At 36.0% G+C, this 13,280-nt stretch overlaps 3 protein-coding genes across 4 annotated transcripts; all 3 read left to right on the top strand.

The window, feature by feature from the left end:
• The first annotated feature begins 704 nt into the window (after nt 1-704).
• Nucleotides 705-1,873, top strand: LOC142506001 (putative RING-H2 finger protein ATL21A). Its single transcript, XM_075619139.1, has 2 exons — nt 705-1,323; nt 1,407-1,873. The coding sequence occupies exons 1-2, from the start codon at nt 705-707 to the stop codon at nt 1,871-1,873; spliced, it is 1,086 nt and encodes a 361-aa protein (XP_075475254.1).
• A 1,581-nt stretch (nt 1,874-3,454) lies between these two features.
• LOC142506002 (putative RING-H2 finger protein ATL21A) lies at nt 3,455-4,248 on the top strand. The gene is made up of 2 exons (XM_075619140.1): nt 3,455-3,701; nt 3,782-4,248. The coding sequence occupies exons 1-2, from the start codon at nt 3,455-3,457 to the stop codon at nt 4,246-4,248; spliced, it is 714 nt and encodes a 237-aa protein (XP_075475255.1).
• Nucleotides 4,249-6,497: 2,249 nt separating this feature from the next.
• Nucleotides 6,498-12,988, top strand: LOC142506184 (putative RING-H2 finger protein ATL21A). Of its 2 annotated transcripts, none has more exons than XM_075619362.1 (2): nt 6,498-7,179; nt 12,246-12,988. In XM_075619362.1, the coding sequence occupies exons 1-2, from the start codon at nt 6,594-6,596 to the stop codon at nt 12,803-12,805; spliced, it is 1,146 nt and encodes a 381-aa protein (XP_075475477.1). In that variant the 5' UTR covers nt 6,498-6,593; the 3' UTR covers nt 12,806-12,988. The 2 variants fall into 2 exon arrangements, with proteins under 2 accessions (XP_075475477.1, XP_075475478.1); XM_075619363.1 differs by having other exon boundaries at nt 12,336-12,988.
• The last annotated feature ends 292 nt before the right edge of the window (nt 12,989-13,280 follow it).

Here is a 13,280-nt window from a genome sequence, read left to right on the forward strand (position 1 = left end):
AATGAATTATGTAAAATGAAAATCATCATTCTTTTGTACAGACCGCGGATGCAGCTACAACTTTATTTCATCAATGGATTTTCGTATAATTTCTATCCAATAATTAGTCAATAAACAGAATAAACCAGTCCTTCGCAACATATTATGAATCCTCATCTCTGACATCAAATGAAGGAAAAGGTTGACCGATTTGAGTCTCATACAGGAAAGACCAGCCTGCCAAAGATCTCTTGGTTTAGATGAGAAAAAGGTTAAGGAATCATCTTGAAATATCACTTTAATTCCCATGCAATCATTTTTTTAAGGAAAAAAAAACAGAAAAACTTGCCCATTTATAGATTCTCAACTATCTAGTGTTCACAATGTTTTTGTATATTTTTGCTTTTGTAGATCATTTATTCTGATTACTAAACTAATCTGGTTATTAAATCAGATATCAGATCATGTTTTTTTTTCTATTTAATTGGCATTCAAGTAATCAACATATCAAATTCTTAAGATATAAGCTCATCATTGGTCATTACCATAAACAGCCAGTGTTTATGATAAACGAGAGCCGATCGAGAGGGCATTTTCTTTCATCATACATGGTCTTTTTATACTATTTGTTAACCTTGGATTCTCCGAGCATCTTACAGTTGGTTTTTTTTGGTTCCTGGAGTATAAAAGTCAGCATAAATATCTGAGGTTTCACTATCTTTGACATGGAATTTAATTTTAAACTTGTCTTGCTTATTTTCTTCATTTTCTCTCAAGTTGTTCATATGGGAATTTCTTGTCCAATTTCTCTCTGTGGCAACAGCTCAATAGCCGTAAGATATCCTTTTACCTTACAAAACCTTACTCCAACGAATGATTGCACATATATCAAACTAACTTGCTATGTTCCCCTAAACACGATCCTTCTAAATCTTCCTTACTATGGAGATTTCGTCGTGCAAAACATCGACTACTTCGCAGGATATATCAAGCTCCAAGATCCTGGGAATTGCTTGATGAAAAGGTTATTAAACTTGAATGTTTCATCTGCGTGCATTATGGCCAAACCTCACTTTAACTACACGTTTTACATCTGTCCTTTCGGTATGGAGGCCCGCTTCAATCAAATTAGCTGCCTAAGCAACTCGACAAACACGGCGATAGCTACTCGTGAATTACCTCAAGAAATCATGGAAATTTTTGGATGCAAGGCTATCAGGAGGTTGATAATACCACTTTTCTTATCAGGGCAGCTTAAGATCGAAGAAATTTATTCTGATATTTCCCTGATTCTGTCATGGAATGCTACTGTCTGCAAAGATTGTCAAGAAAACCAAGATAATGGTAAGAAATCTTCTCAAATACTAGTAATTTGCTGTACTTTTGTGACTTTGATCGAAAAGATATTATTGAACATACTTTTTTAGGTAGGTTTGCCAGTAAGCTCTCAGCAAAGATCATTGCTATAATCTTCAGTACACCAGCCGCTATAGTGATGGCCTTAAGCTGCTGCTCGGGATTCTGCTTCCATTTACTGAGAATGATAAAGAGACAACACCAAGCCGATGAAACGGCATTGCCCTCTTTATCTTCCCCCCCTCAGTCGACTGAAGCTGCTGCAATGCAGCCACTCCCTGCCTGCGAAAACATCGGCCTGGATGAGTCAAGAATCGATGCCTGCACAGAAAAAGTTGTTTTTGATGAAAGTGGGAGTATTTTTAGTGGTAACAATAATTGTTGTGCAATATGTTTGGAAAATTATAGTCACAAAGAGACAATTAGGCTTATAACTAAGTGTGAGCATTACTTTCATGATGGATGCATCGAGAAATGGTTGCAAAAAAATGGGACTTGTCCTGTTTGTAGGACATGTCTGTGTGTTAAGTTTTTGTAATATAGTTTTTTATGATTCAAGAAATAAATTTGATTCAATATAAGTTGATGTATCGTAAAAATGAATATTGATTAGTCTGTAATTTATTCGTGCTGGGGACAAGATTTACCTCTTCGAGTTTCTTCTGAGGCTAAACTCAAAACTTAATTCAATGCCATGGAATACACTTTGTATCGGGTTTATTAAATCTCAAATTGCTTCATAGGGAAAACATATATTGATATGCTTGCAGACACCCCTTTGGATTCTTTTGCACTACAGATTGTTCTAAATATTTATTTTTGGTTCCCATTTAACTTAGTAGAATCCGAACTATTTGGCAAACACTTGTGTACTGAAACCAATGTTTTTTATGAATTCTGCTTTCCTTCTCAGATTTTCCACGAAAAATTTCTAATTTGGGAATCCCTAATATCTCCTGTGTTTTTTTTTTCAGTAGTCTAATCAAGAATCACTGTCCGAATTCTTATTGGGGAAAATGGTTTTGGAACTCACTACCCTTTCAAATTAGAAGCACAGAGGACTCGAAGCTGTGAATATACTAAACTAAGAAATCTCATTCTAAATCTTCCCTTTTCCAGGAAATTTTCTTGTACGGTAAACTGAACATGATTCGTTGGCCATATAACTCCAGATCCGAACAACATGCTTCAGTCCCCACCTTCTGCATACAAAAATTATCAGAATGATGACTACTTTAACACGCGACGTCTAACTAGAACAATATCAATGGAACTGTACTAGTAGTTCTTCATGAATGTCGTTCCAATTTCCAGTTGCTTGATATGTCTCGAAATTATATATCTCCGTAAAGAAAATGTGATGCGGATAAATCTGTGTAACCTTTGTTTCCAATCAGACCATGTTGTTCAATGACCAAGGAAGCACCTGCCCTAAAGTTACAACTTACAATATTGATAGTTCGAAACATATTTTTAATGTTCTGAAATCATGTCCTACATGACATTTATCATATTCTTTTACAACAAAAGTCCAAGGCTTTGTTTTGATTTTGGATTTTACAATGATTAGTGCCATATAGAACTAGGTACACTTAGTCTAAGCACCAATTTAATCTTAACTTTGGATAAACCGAACACATTCATTTTGTACGTAGCTTCTTGGCAGTAAACGTACCTAAGAAATAAAATCCGCCCATAAATACATGACAAGAACCTCTTCAAGAACTCGATCCACCGGTGAACAAAGATGTATTTTCTGCGGTATTTTTTCTTCATTTTGATCTACCTTGTTCCGCTCATTCATTCCATCAACCAAAAGTGCCCCGTTTCCTCTTGTGGAAACAGCTATTTCTCAATACAATACCCTTTCATCTTACAAGGCCAACGCCCTCAAATTTGCAGTAACTACACTTCTCTTGAATGCACCTCTGGGAATAAAACCATTTTGAATCTCCCTTCTTCTGGAGACTTTTATGTGAGTGAGATTAACTACCACACACAAACGGTACAACTCTATGATCCCAAAAGCTGCCTTCCAAGGCGTCTCATGAACTTGAGTCTTTCCTCGTCTATTTTCACATCTGCGTATTACCAAAATTATACATTCTATAACTGTTCGATGTCAAAGTTTTGGCTGGCTGGCTTTACTTCTATCTACTGTCTTTCTACGGATTCCTACACCATTGTTGCTAGCTCTTCGGCTTCACCTACAGATATGATCCGAATGTACGGATGCACCATTGTTACAACTGCAACATTACCGGTTTCTTGGTTAGGTCAATTTGACAATATCGGAATATATAGTGATCTTCAGCTGACTTGGGATGTTCCAAGATGCGAAGATTGTGAACAATATCGAGAAACAGGTACAGATTTCGAACCGCCTCAAGAACTTTTTTCATTTTATGTTCATCACTTATTTCATATCTGAAATTCGGATTCATAGTCAAGGCCGGGCGGAGTAATTGGCAGAAGATTGTTCAATCACCCTTCTTCATCCCCTCGGTTACTGTTCTGAGTATAATCTTAACCATGGCATGCTTCATCTGCTTCAAGAAAATTAGTGATCTTAACCGAGCTTCAGCAAACAATGATAGCAGGGATATTGCTGCCCCACCTCTAACCACCACCTCCGCTGTCGCTTTGCCACCACAGTCCACCGGCGGAGGAGGGACAACAGCAATCCCGTATGACCCGAAAATCGATTCCTACACGATATCTCTCATTGTTGAAGAAAAAAGTGGCACCTCGTTTCCTCGAGGTTCGACTTGTGCAATATGTCTTGAAGATTATAGAGAAACAGAGAAAATTAAGTGCATAATTTTGTGTCATCATCGTTTTCATGCAAATTGTATTGATCCATGGCTGCAGATACGTTGGTCTTGTCCAGTTTGCAGGACTTTTCTTTCTTGACGTAAATAATTAAGCACGTGCGAGGTATTCAAGTCGGTAATAACGTATTAGATTTAATTAAAAAAAATAAAGATAAAAATTTGTGTGAGATGGTTTCACGGGTCGTATTTTGTGATACACGTGTCTCTTATTGGGTCATCCATGAAAAATATTATTTTTTTGCTAAAAGTATTAATTTTTATTGTGAATATCGGTAGAGGTTGACCCGTCTCACAGATAAAAATTCGTGAAATCGTCTTACAAGAGACCTACTCAAAAATAAATTTAAATTTACTCACAAGCAAGAGAAAATAATTAACGATTGAAATTTCAAATAATCTATTTGTTTTATTTTTTTGAGATCCATTGCATTTTTAATAGAAGCTAAAAGTTTTATACTTGGATCTTAAGTTTATTTCAACAAATGTGGATTAATCTTGAGCTTTATTTTTCAATAATTATATTTTACTTATTTATATTGATGAATTTAATTTTCAAGAGTTGGTCTTCTCTTAGACAGTCTCGCATATTTATATCTGTCAGACGGGTTGACTCGTTCTATATTTGTTTTAAAAAGTAATATTTTGAAATAAAAAATAATATTTTCATGGACTTGGTCGGGTTGAAAATTTGTCAAACAAAATTGATTCGTGAAACGGTGGATTTTTAGAATTTACTTTTATTATTATATACAATTTATTTCAATAATTTTGGCACCTAATGACATTTTAATTTATGCGAGTACAAATCTTACTTATTTTTTTACTTATAATTTATTTTAAAAATCTAAGTAAAAATAAAAATAAATTATAAGTAAAAACTAACGGTAGCTAACATTGTTACTAATGTAATACATTAATTTCCGTTATATCATTACATTCAAGTCTCCGTGGATAGATTAAGAGGAAATATCGAAGAGAATATTGTTTCAATAAAAAAAATCTCTTTTTTTAGTTTATTATATTTTAAAAGGTATTATGAATATTAATTAATAGTTTATATTATCAAACGTTTTCTTAATCATTAATATATAATATTAATAGTTTATTATTACATGGTAATTAATAGTTTTAATTATTATTTTAATCATCGTTCTAAATTTAAACATATTAAATAAGAGTTTTGTTTTCTTTCTTTTTGTTTTTATCAATTAAAAAAATAACATATCGAGTGTAATAGTACCGATGAATTATAATAATTTTTAAATTTAAACATTTCATTATTACTCATACCTCTCTAATTTTTCCTTTTCATTTTAAATCACTTTTACGTTATAAAATTATAATCATAAATTGCACCTCCTAATTATTAATTAATAATTAGTACGTAATAGAAGCAGTAAAATATTCAATAAAATACTAATAGTAAAAAATATAATGAAATACACTAAATCTCAACAAAAAAAATTAGTATAATTTATGTTAACATTATAGCTCATTATGTATTTCAATTCATATTAAATTAAGCAGAAAAAATTGGACAATTCCGAAGATAAATTAAATTAATTTGATACGAAATTATGTATGATTGAGTTTAGATAGAAAGGACTTAGATTCATGATTTAAATCCATCACTAGTTTATAAATTTCAAAGTTAAAAATGCCCCATTCTATCTTAAGCTCGATTATAGACAAATATAATATTAAACTCGTATACGAATCGATGAAATATATTTCAAATAAAATATTTGAAATTAAACTTTAAAATCTCCATCTCTAATTCAAAACTTGCCCACTGAAAAAATTGCTAACTTTTGGTAAAACGATGGATATATACGTAAACACGGATAATTAAATCCACTTTATTGATAAACATTAACTTAAAATAATAAAATGGTAATAATTTATTGACTCCTCCCTCCCTAAGAGATGACAAAAAAGCTCAACTTTACAAGTATTCCATGCACTTGAGTCGACTCAACTAGCAAGTGGAAGCACTTTCATTTTCTTATTTTACAAAGCGTGTGGCGTTTCCGTAAATACATAACTATAGGGCAAAAAAATAGTAGTAAAAGATAAATAATATAATAAATTTATATTGATTTGAATACTCGATTTTAGTCATTTATATTATCTAATTTATTTTTTATCTGTTACTTTTATTTTTCTCGAGTTTAATATATATTCTTTGTTGTGTTAGACGTATCTAATATGATGTAATCACTTAAAGTTACAAAACAAATGAACCAAAAAATAATTATAAAATACAATATTATAACTCAATTCACTGATAACATATCGAACCAAACCAAAATCATAAAGGAGGATGGAAAAAGCAATTTTCCCAAATTTTGATTGAATATAAAAACGAACTTTGGTTAAATATTAAACCTTCCCCCAAAATCAAATGCTTTGAATCCTGGAAGCATGGAAACCTTGCGAGCTCCCTTTATTTTTCTGCTCATTCCATTTGTTTATCCCAAGTTGTCGTCTCCAATTCTGACATGCGCAAACAACAGCTTCTATATACAATACCCTTTTCATTTGCAACAAGAGAACCATAAACCCCATCCAGATCCATTCATTCTACAGTGTAACATCCAAGGAATCACAGTTTTAAGGCTCCCCTTTTCGGGAGAATTTTATGTACGAGATATCGATTATTTTGGACAAAAGATACGACTTTATGATCAGGGTAATTGTCTTTTTGGGAGACTTGTGAACTTCAGTTTGTCAAAGTCTCCGTTTTATGCTGTGATTTATCAGAACTATACGTTCTTTAGCTGCCCGACAGAGCTGGTGGGATCGCGTAACTTGACTTCCATTAGTTGTTTAAGCAACTCCACAGCTTCCGTATATGCTACTTCGTCTTTGGTCACAAACTTGACGGGATGCAGTGTGATCGTTAGTTCGCAAATCCCAGTTTCGAAAATCGATCAATTTGAGCATGAAGGATTTAATGGTGATCTTCACTTGGGATGGAGTGTTCCACTGTGCGATGAAGATTGTAAAGGTAAGTCGAGACAGAAATAATTCTTTGTGTTGCATTTTATCGTTTATTTAATTGAATATTAATCTATTAGGAAGGAAGTACTGCTAATTTAATATCTTTTGATAGAATTGTTTAATAAGGTTTCAAAGCAGTGAAGATTGCAATTTTTGTACGTTTATTTATTTGTGATTTTGATATTATCAAATTTCAATATTTAATCATTTTTTCGTCGTAACATAAACGTCAAATTTAAAGAAATACTGAAATTGTTATTAGCACAATTAATTCAGATCCACAGTTGGAGGAAAATACCATAACGATGAGAAGGAAAATACCATAATCAATGAAGATAATTATTGAAATACACACCATTCAAGAAACAGCGGGATTAGTGGAGATGATATGCCTTAGCTAAAGCCTTTCTTTATTCCTTAGCTAAAGCCTTTCTTTATTTACCTCACAAAGACTCTCTCTGTAGCAATATAAATGTTAGATGTAATTGGTTGTATGAGAACTGGTGCTCACGTTAAATAAAATAGAAGCAATAAAGCTTTTAACACCTTTGCCAAATTTCTTCATGGTATCAGAGCCACTGTGAGCAACAAACCACCACAATGTCATTCATCTCTCACAATGTAAGCAACTTCATCACTCTCAAACTAAACCAAGACAACTACCCCCTGTGGCGTGAGCAAGCTCTGGCTCTTGCTGAAAGTCAAGACTTAATTGGGCATCTCACCGGCGAAACAGACGAGCCAGCAACTGACCCAACAGATTCATCAACAACAATTGGAAAAATCGCAGAATGGAGGAAATCGGATCGGCTTCTTCGTGGATGGATTATTGGAACTCTATCTGAAGAAGCTCTTGGTCTTGCTATTGGACAAGACACAGCCAGATCTGTATGGGATGCCCTAAAGGAAGCATATGCACAAGACTCTCAAGAAAGAGAATTCACCCTTCGCCAACAATTGACGTATCTATGCAAAGATGATAACACTACCATTGGAGAACATATTCGCAAATTCAAGAGCATATGCGACAACTTAGCGGCAATATGAAATCCAGTCACTGACAAAGTCAAGGTATTTTCTCTTCTCACAAGTTTAGGACCAAAATATGAGTCCTTCACCACAACCATGCTAAAACCACCACGTCCATCATATACCGAGATGGTGTCACTGCTGCAAGGATATGAACAACATCAAAACTGGTTCACTATCAACACATCAACTCATCAAGTAGCCTTCTACGGACAAAAGCAACTTGGTTCCGTCAACCGCAAATCTCAAAACAATTTCAACTCCAATGGCCGTGGCTTTCAAGCACATAACCAGAATCCCAACCATGGAACCAAAAATTTCAGCCAACAACACAACAAACAAGACTCCAAAATTCAAAGGCCTCCTCCTCCTGGACAGCGCCGAATGACACCGACGGAAAGAGAAATGTACCGAGATGCAATCTGCCAAATTTGTGGGATCACAGGACACGTTGCAAAAATATGTTGGCATCTCTCCAATTACACGCAAACTCAAGATGAAGTCCCAAAAGCATTGGCTGCTCTCACCCTCGACAACACTGTCTTTGATACTGAGTGGACGTCTGATACAGGTGCATCTCATCATATGACAGGTAACGCTGGTATGTTAAAAAATAAACGACCATATTTTGGTAATGACTCAGTGTTGATAGGAGATGGTACGATGCTGGGAATTAAATCTATCGGCAATACTCAAATTAAAAATAATTCTCAAGTTCTACCTTTAAATAATGTTCTACATGTACCAAATCTAAACAGGAACTTATTATCCATAATTCAACTTACAGATGATTATCCTGTGAACTGTGAATTTTCTAATGTGGATTTTTGTGTTAAGGAATGGGAGACAGGTCACAAAGTGATGACGGGACAAAGAAAGGGTGATCTATATGTTATTTCCAGCCCACATGAATTTCACTACTCTCATAGATTTAAATCCAGCACTGCTGAAGTGTGGCATCAACGACTAGGACATCCTCAAACATCCACTCTTAAGTTGCTACAACAAAAAGGGTTGATTGATGTGCAAGGATCACATAAACTACAACATCTTTGTGATAGCTGTCAATTAGCCAAGATTAGCAAATTACCTTTTTCTGTTTCAAAAAATTCCAGTTCATCTATTTTTAATAAAATTCACTGTGATTTATGGGGGCCATCACCAGCTGTATCTCTTGGAAAATTTCGTTACTATGCTTGTATTGTTGATGATTTCTCTCGTTACACATGGCTTATTCCTCTTAAAACAAAATCTGAGTTTGTTGATGTATATTTTGCCTTTGAAAAATATGTAGCAAGACAATTTGAGAAAAAAATACAAATTTTTCATTCGGATGGTGGTGGTGAATTTGTTAACTCAAGACTTAGCTCACATTTTCAAGCGGAGGGAATTGTTCATCAAATATCCTGCCCACACACTCCGGAACAGTCAGGTATGGTCGAAAGGCGCCATAGGATAATCCGTGAACTAGGTATGTCAATGTTGTTTCATTGTGGCGCTCCTTTATATTTGTGGGTAGAAGCATTTACAACTGCTGTATTTCTTATAAATCGTCTACCTTCTGCTTCTCTAAACTTAGATACACCTTACTCTAAATTGCATAATGTGCATTCAAATTATTCTTTCTTAAGGGTGTTTGGCTCTCGGTGCTTTCCATACACTTGGGACACACGTAAACACAAATTTGATCCAAAAACGGTTCCATGTATCTTTGTAGGCTATAGTGATCGACATAAAGGGTACAAATGCTTTCATCCATCTACACAAAAATTCTTCGTTTCACGACATGTATTCTTTGATGAAGCAAATCTGCCTTTTAAGGACCATAAAATTAATGAAAAAATTGCTCCAAAAGATCAATGGATGAGTGTTTTTGATTCATGGATTAGTTTTCCTATTTTTCATAATGATTCACCTCCCCAACATGCAGAATTCTGTGATCCATCTCTTCCATCACCCGAACTGGACAAGACGACTCAATCACTTGACGCTCCAACCACATCACCACCTGCGGCTACAAGCTCAGTATCAACCTCTGACCATGGAAACTCAGATCTTACATCCAACTCTTCCACAGATCATGAGAGCTTGGGTGATAAATCAAATCCCTTTCATTCACACGAAATGTTGGAGTCTACAGAATTACAAGATGACAGCACCATGACGTCTGATCCATCTCAACCACAACATCACTCAATGATAACACGATCTCACCTTGTTATCTACAAACCAAATCCTAAATATGCTCTTATGGTAACCAGTCGAGAAATACCTCGAATACCACTTTCAATAAAAACTGCACTCAGTGATGATGGCTGGAAAGCAGCAATGACAGAAGAAATGAATGCTCTTCATCTCAACAATACATGGCAGCTTGTTCCTCGTGATCCCAGCATGCATATAATTGGATCCAAGTGGGTTTTTAAGACAAAACTAAAACCTGATGGAACCATTGATCGGCTCAAAGCACGCCTTGTCGCCAAGGGCTATCACCAAGTTGATGGCATAGACTACACCGATACATTCTCCCCTGTCATCAAACCTGGTACCATTCGGGTTGTACTCAGTTTCGCACTAGTTCAAAAGTGGGATATTCGGCAGTTAGATGTCAAGAATGCGTTCCTCCATGGCATGCTTACTGAGTTCGCTATGAAGGACCTTGGTACAATACATCACTTTCTTGGCATACAGAGTTCGCTATGAAGGACCTTGGTACAATACATCACTTTCTTGGCATAGAGATCACAAATCATTCTGAAGGGTTACACGTGTCTCAATCTCATTATGCTCTTACCATTCTTGAGAAGACTCAAATGGTGGATTGTAAGCCCATGAACACGCCACTTGAAGCAAAAACAAAAGGCCTTGAAAATAATACTACTCTTGATGATCCAAGCAGCTACCGTGGAATTGTTGGTGCTTTAATGTACCTCACTCTTACTCGGCCCGATCTTGCGTACAGTGTTAACTTTGTCTCTCAATTTATGCATGCTCCAACTCACTCACACCTTAAAATGGTTCGTCGAATCCTGCGCTACGTCAAAGGGACTATCAATCTTGGACTTTATTTTACCTCTCACACCACACTTGATCTGTGCGCATTCTCTGATTCGGATTGGGCAGGCTGTCCAATAACTCGTCGATCAACAACCGGCTACTGCACATTTCTTGGTCACAATCCCATCTCCTGGTGTGCAAAGAAACAACCCACTATCTCGCGCTCCAGCACCGAGGCTGAGTATCGAGCCATGGCACACACTGCTGCAGAAATCACATGGTTAACTTTTATTCTTAAAGACATTGGCGCCCAGCCCTCTCAAACTCCGGTCTTATTCTGCGACAATCTCAGTGCGTTACATATGACTATAAACCCCGTCTTTCATGCTCGAAGCAAACACATCGAGCTCGATTATCATTTCGTGCGCGAAAGAGTAGCTCTCGGCCTTCTAGTTACACGGCATATATCCAGCTCGCATCAGGTAGCAGATGTCTTCACAAAGCCCATGTCAAAAGCCTCACTGTCTCTTCTTCGTCTCAAACTTCGCCTCCAGCCTCGCAAAGTTTGCGGCAGGGTATTAGCACAATTAATTCAGATCCACAGTTGAAGGAAAATACCATAACGATGAGAAGGAAAATACCATAATCAATGAAGATAATTATTGAAATACACACCATTCAAGAAACAGCGGGATTAGTGGAGATGATATGCCTTAGCTAAAGCCTTTCTTTATTCCTTAGCTAAAGTCTTTCTTTATTTACCTCACAAAGACTCTCTCTGTAGCAATATAAATGTTAGATGTAATTAGTGTATGAGAACTGGTGCTCACGTTAAATAAAATAGAAGCAATAAAGCTTTTAACACCTTTGCCAAATTTCTTCAATTGTCACACACAAAAAATCGTGAACTATGCCCCTGAATAATATCGAAGACCAAAATGAAAGAAATAAATATGTAAAACCGAAAATACAATTTCCACTTACTAAATAGTTACACGGTTTCAACCATATCTATATATCGCCAAACAAATTTCCATACCCATGCAGCTAAAACCCAAAGGAGAACAGTTCTCAGCATCATCATTGGATTGTTGGTAGCCTCGTCATTCTCAGCACTCAGCGTGTTGTTCTGCGTAGGCTGTTGCCTTCGCTTTGCCGGGATGATCACAGAAATAAACGAGTCAAACCATCAAACATCTCACACGTCTGACGAAGGAGCTCCAGAAATGTACGGAATGGCCTCGTCTCCTGACCAACTATCATCGGCTACATGGGTGGAAGCAGCTCGGCAGCATGAATTTTCCGATCATTATCAAACAGCTTCTTCGTCTCCTAGTCTTGGCCAGCTATCATCGGCCACATGGGAGGAGACAGCTGAGCAGCATGAATTTTCCGATGGGTTCTTTACAAAAGACCTTATAATTGACGGAGGGCAGTGTATTTCAGGTCCTAACGGTGATTCTTGTCCTATATGTTTGGAAGAATTTCATCCATCCGCGAGGCTGAGGCGACTATCTAAATGTGATCACCGTTTTCATGCACCTTGCCTTGAGACATGGTTAGAGAAGAAAACCACTTGTCCCGTCTGCAGGAATAATGTCGTCTGATCTGCTAAAGGTAAATTTTTTGGATTTTGGGAAATTTGTAGAATTAACAATCTCATCATCATTAGCATAAAAATTGTTGTCTGATATTATTTTAACCGAATGAGATTGTTTTTGCTTCAAAAATATCAATTAGTACGCAGTAAAATCAACTGGGTTGTGCATGAAAACAGTGATATTGTATGAATCATCTGACTATTATCGCGGTGTTGTCCAATTTTCTTCATATTTTTATTTTTTACCATGTTCATGCTTTTTCTCAACTTAAATTTGAATACAGTAGGAACAACAAAAGCCAAGTAGGCAGTGATGCAACACGAAAATACGTGTTAATAAAAAAAAATGCAAGAAAAGGTGTAACACGATCGATTAAGATTGCCCCTATCGGCTATCAATACTCAAGAACCAAAGTTTGTGCCTCAAATTAAAATATCAGTTGCATACTTGAAGAATGGGCCAACATCAAGTCAACTGCAAG

The sequence above is a fragment of the Primulina tabacum genome, chromosome 10 (genome assembly GCF_025594145.1).
Source record: "Primulina tabacum isolate GXHZ01 chromosome 10, ASM2559414v2, whole genome shotgun sequence".
In the NCBI taxonomy this organism is placed as follows: domain Eukaryota; kingdom Viridiplantae; phylum Streptophyta; class Magnoliopsida; order Lamiales; family Gesneriaceae; genus Primulina; species Primulina tabacum.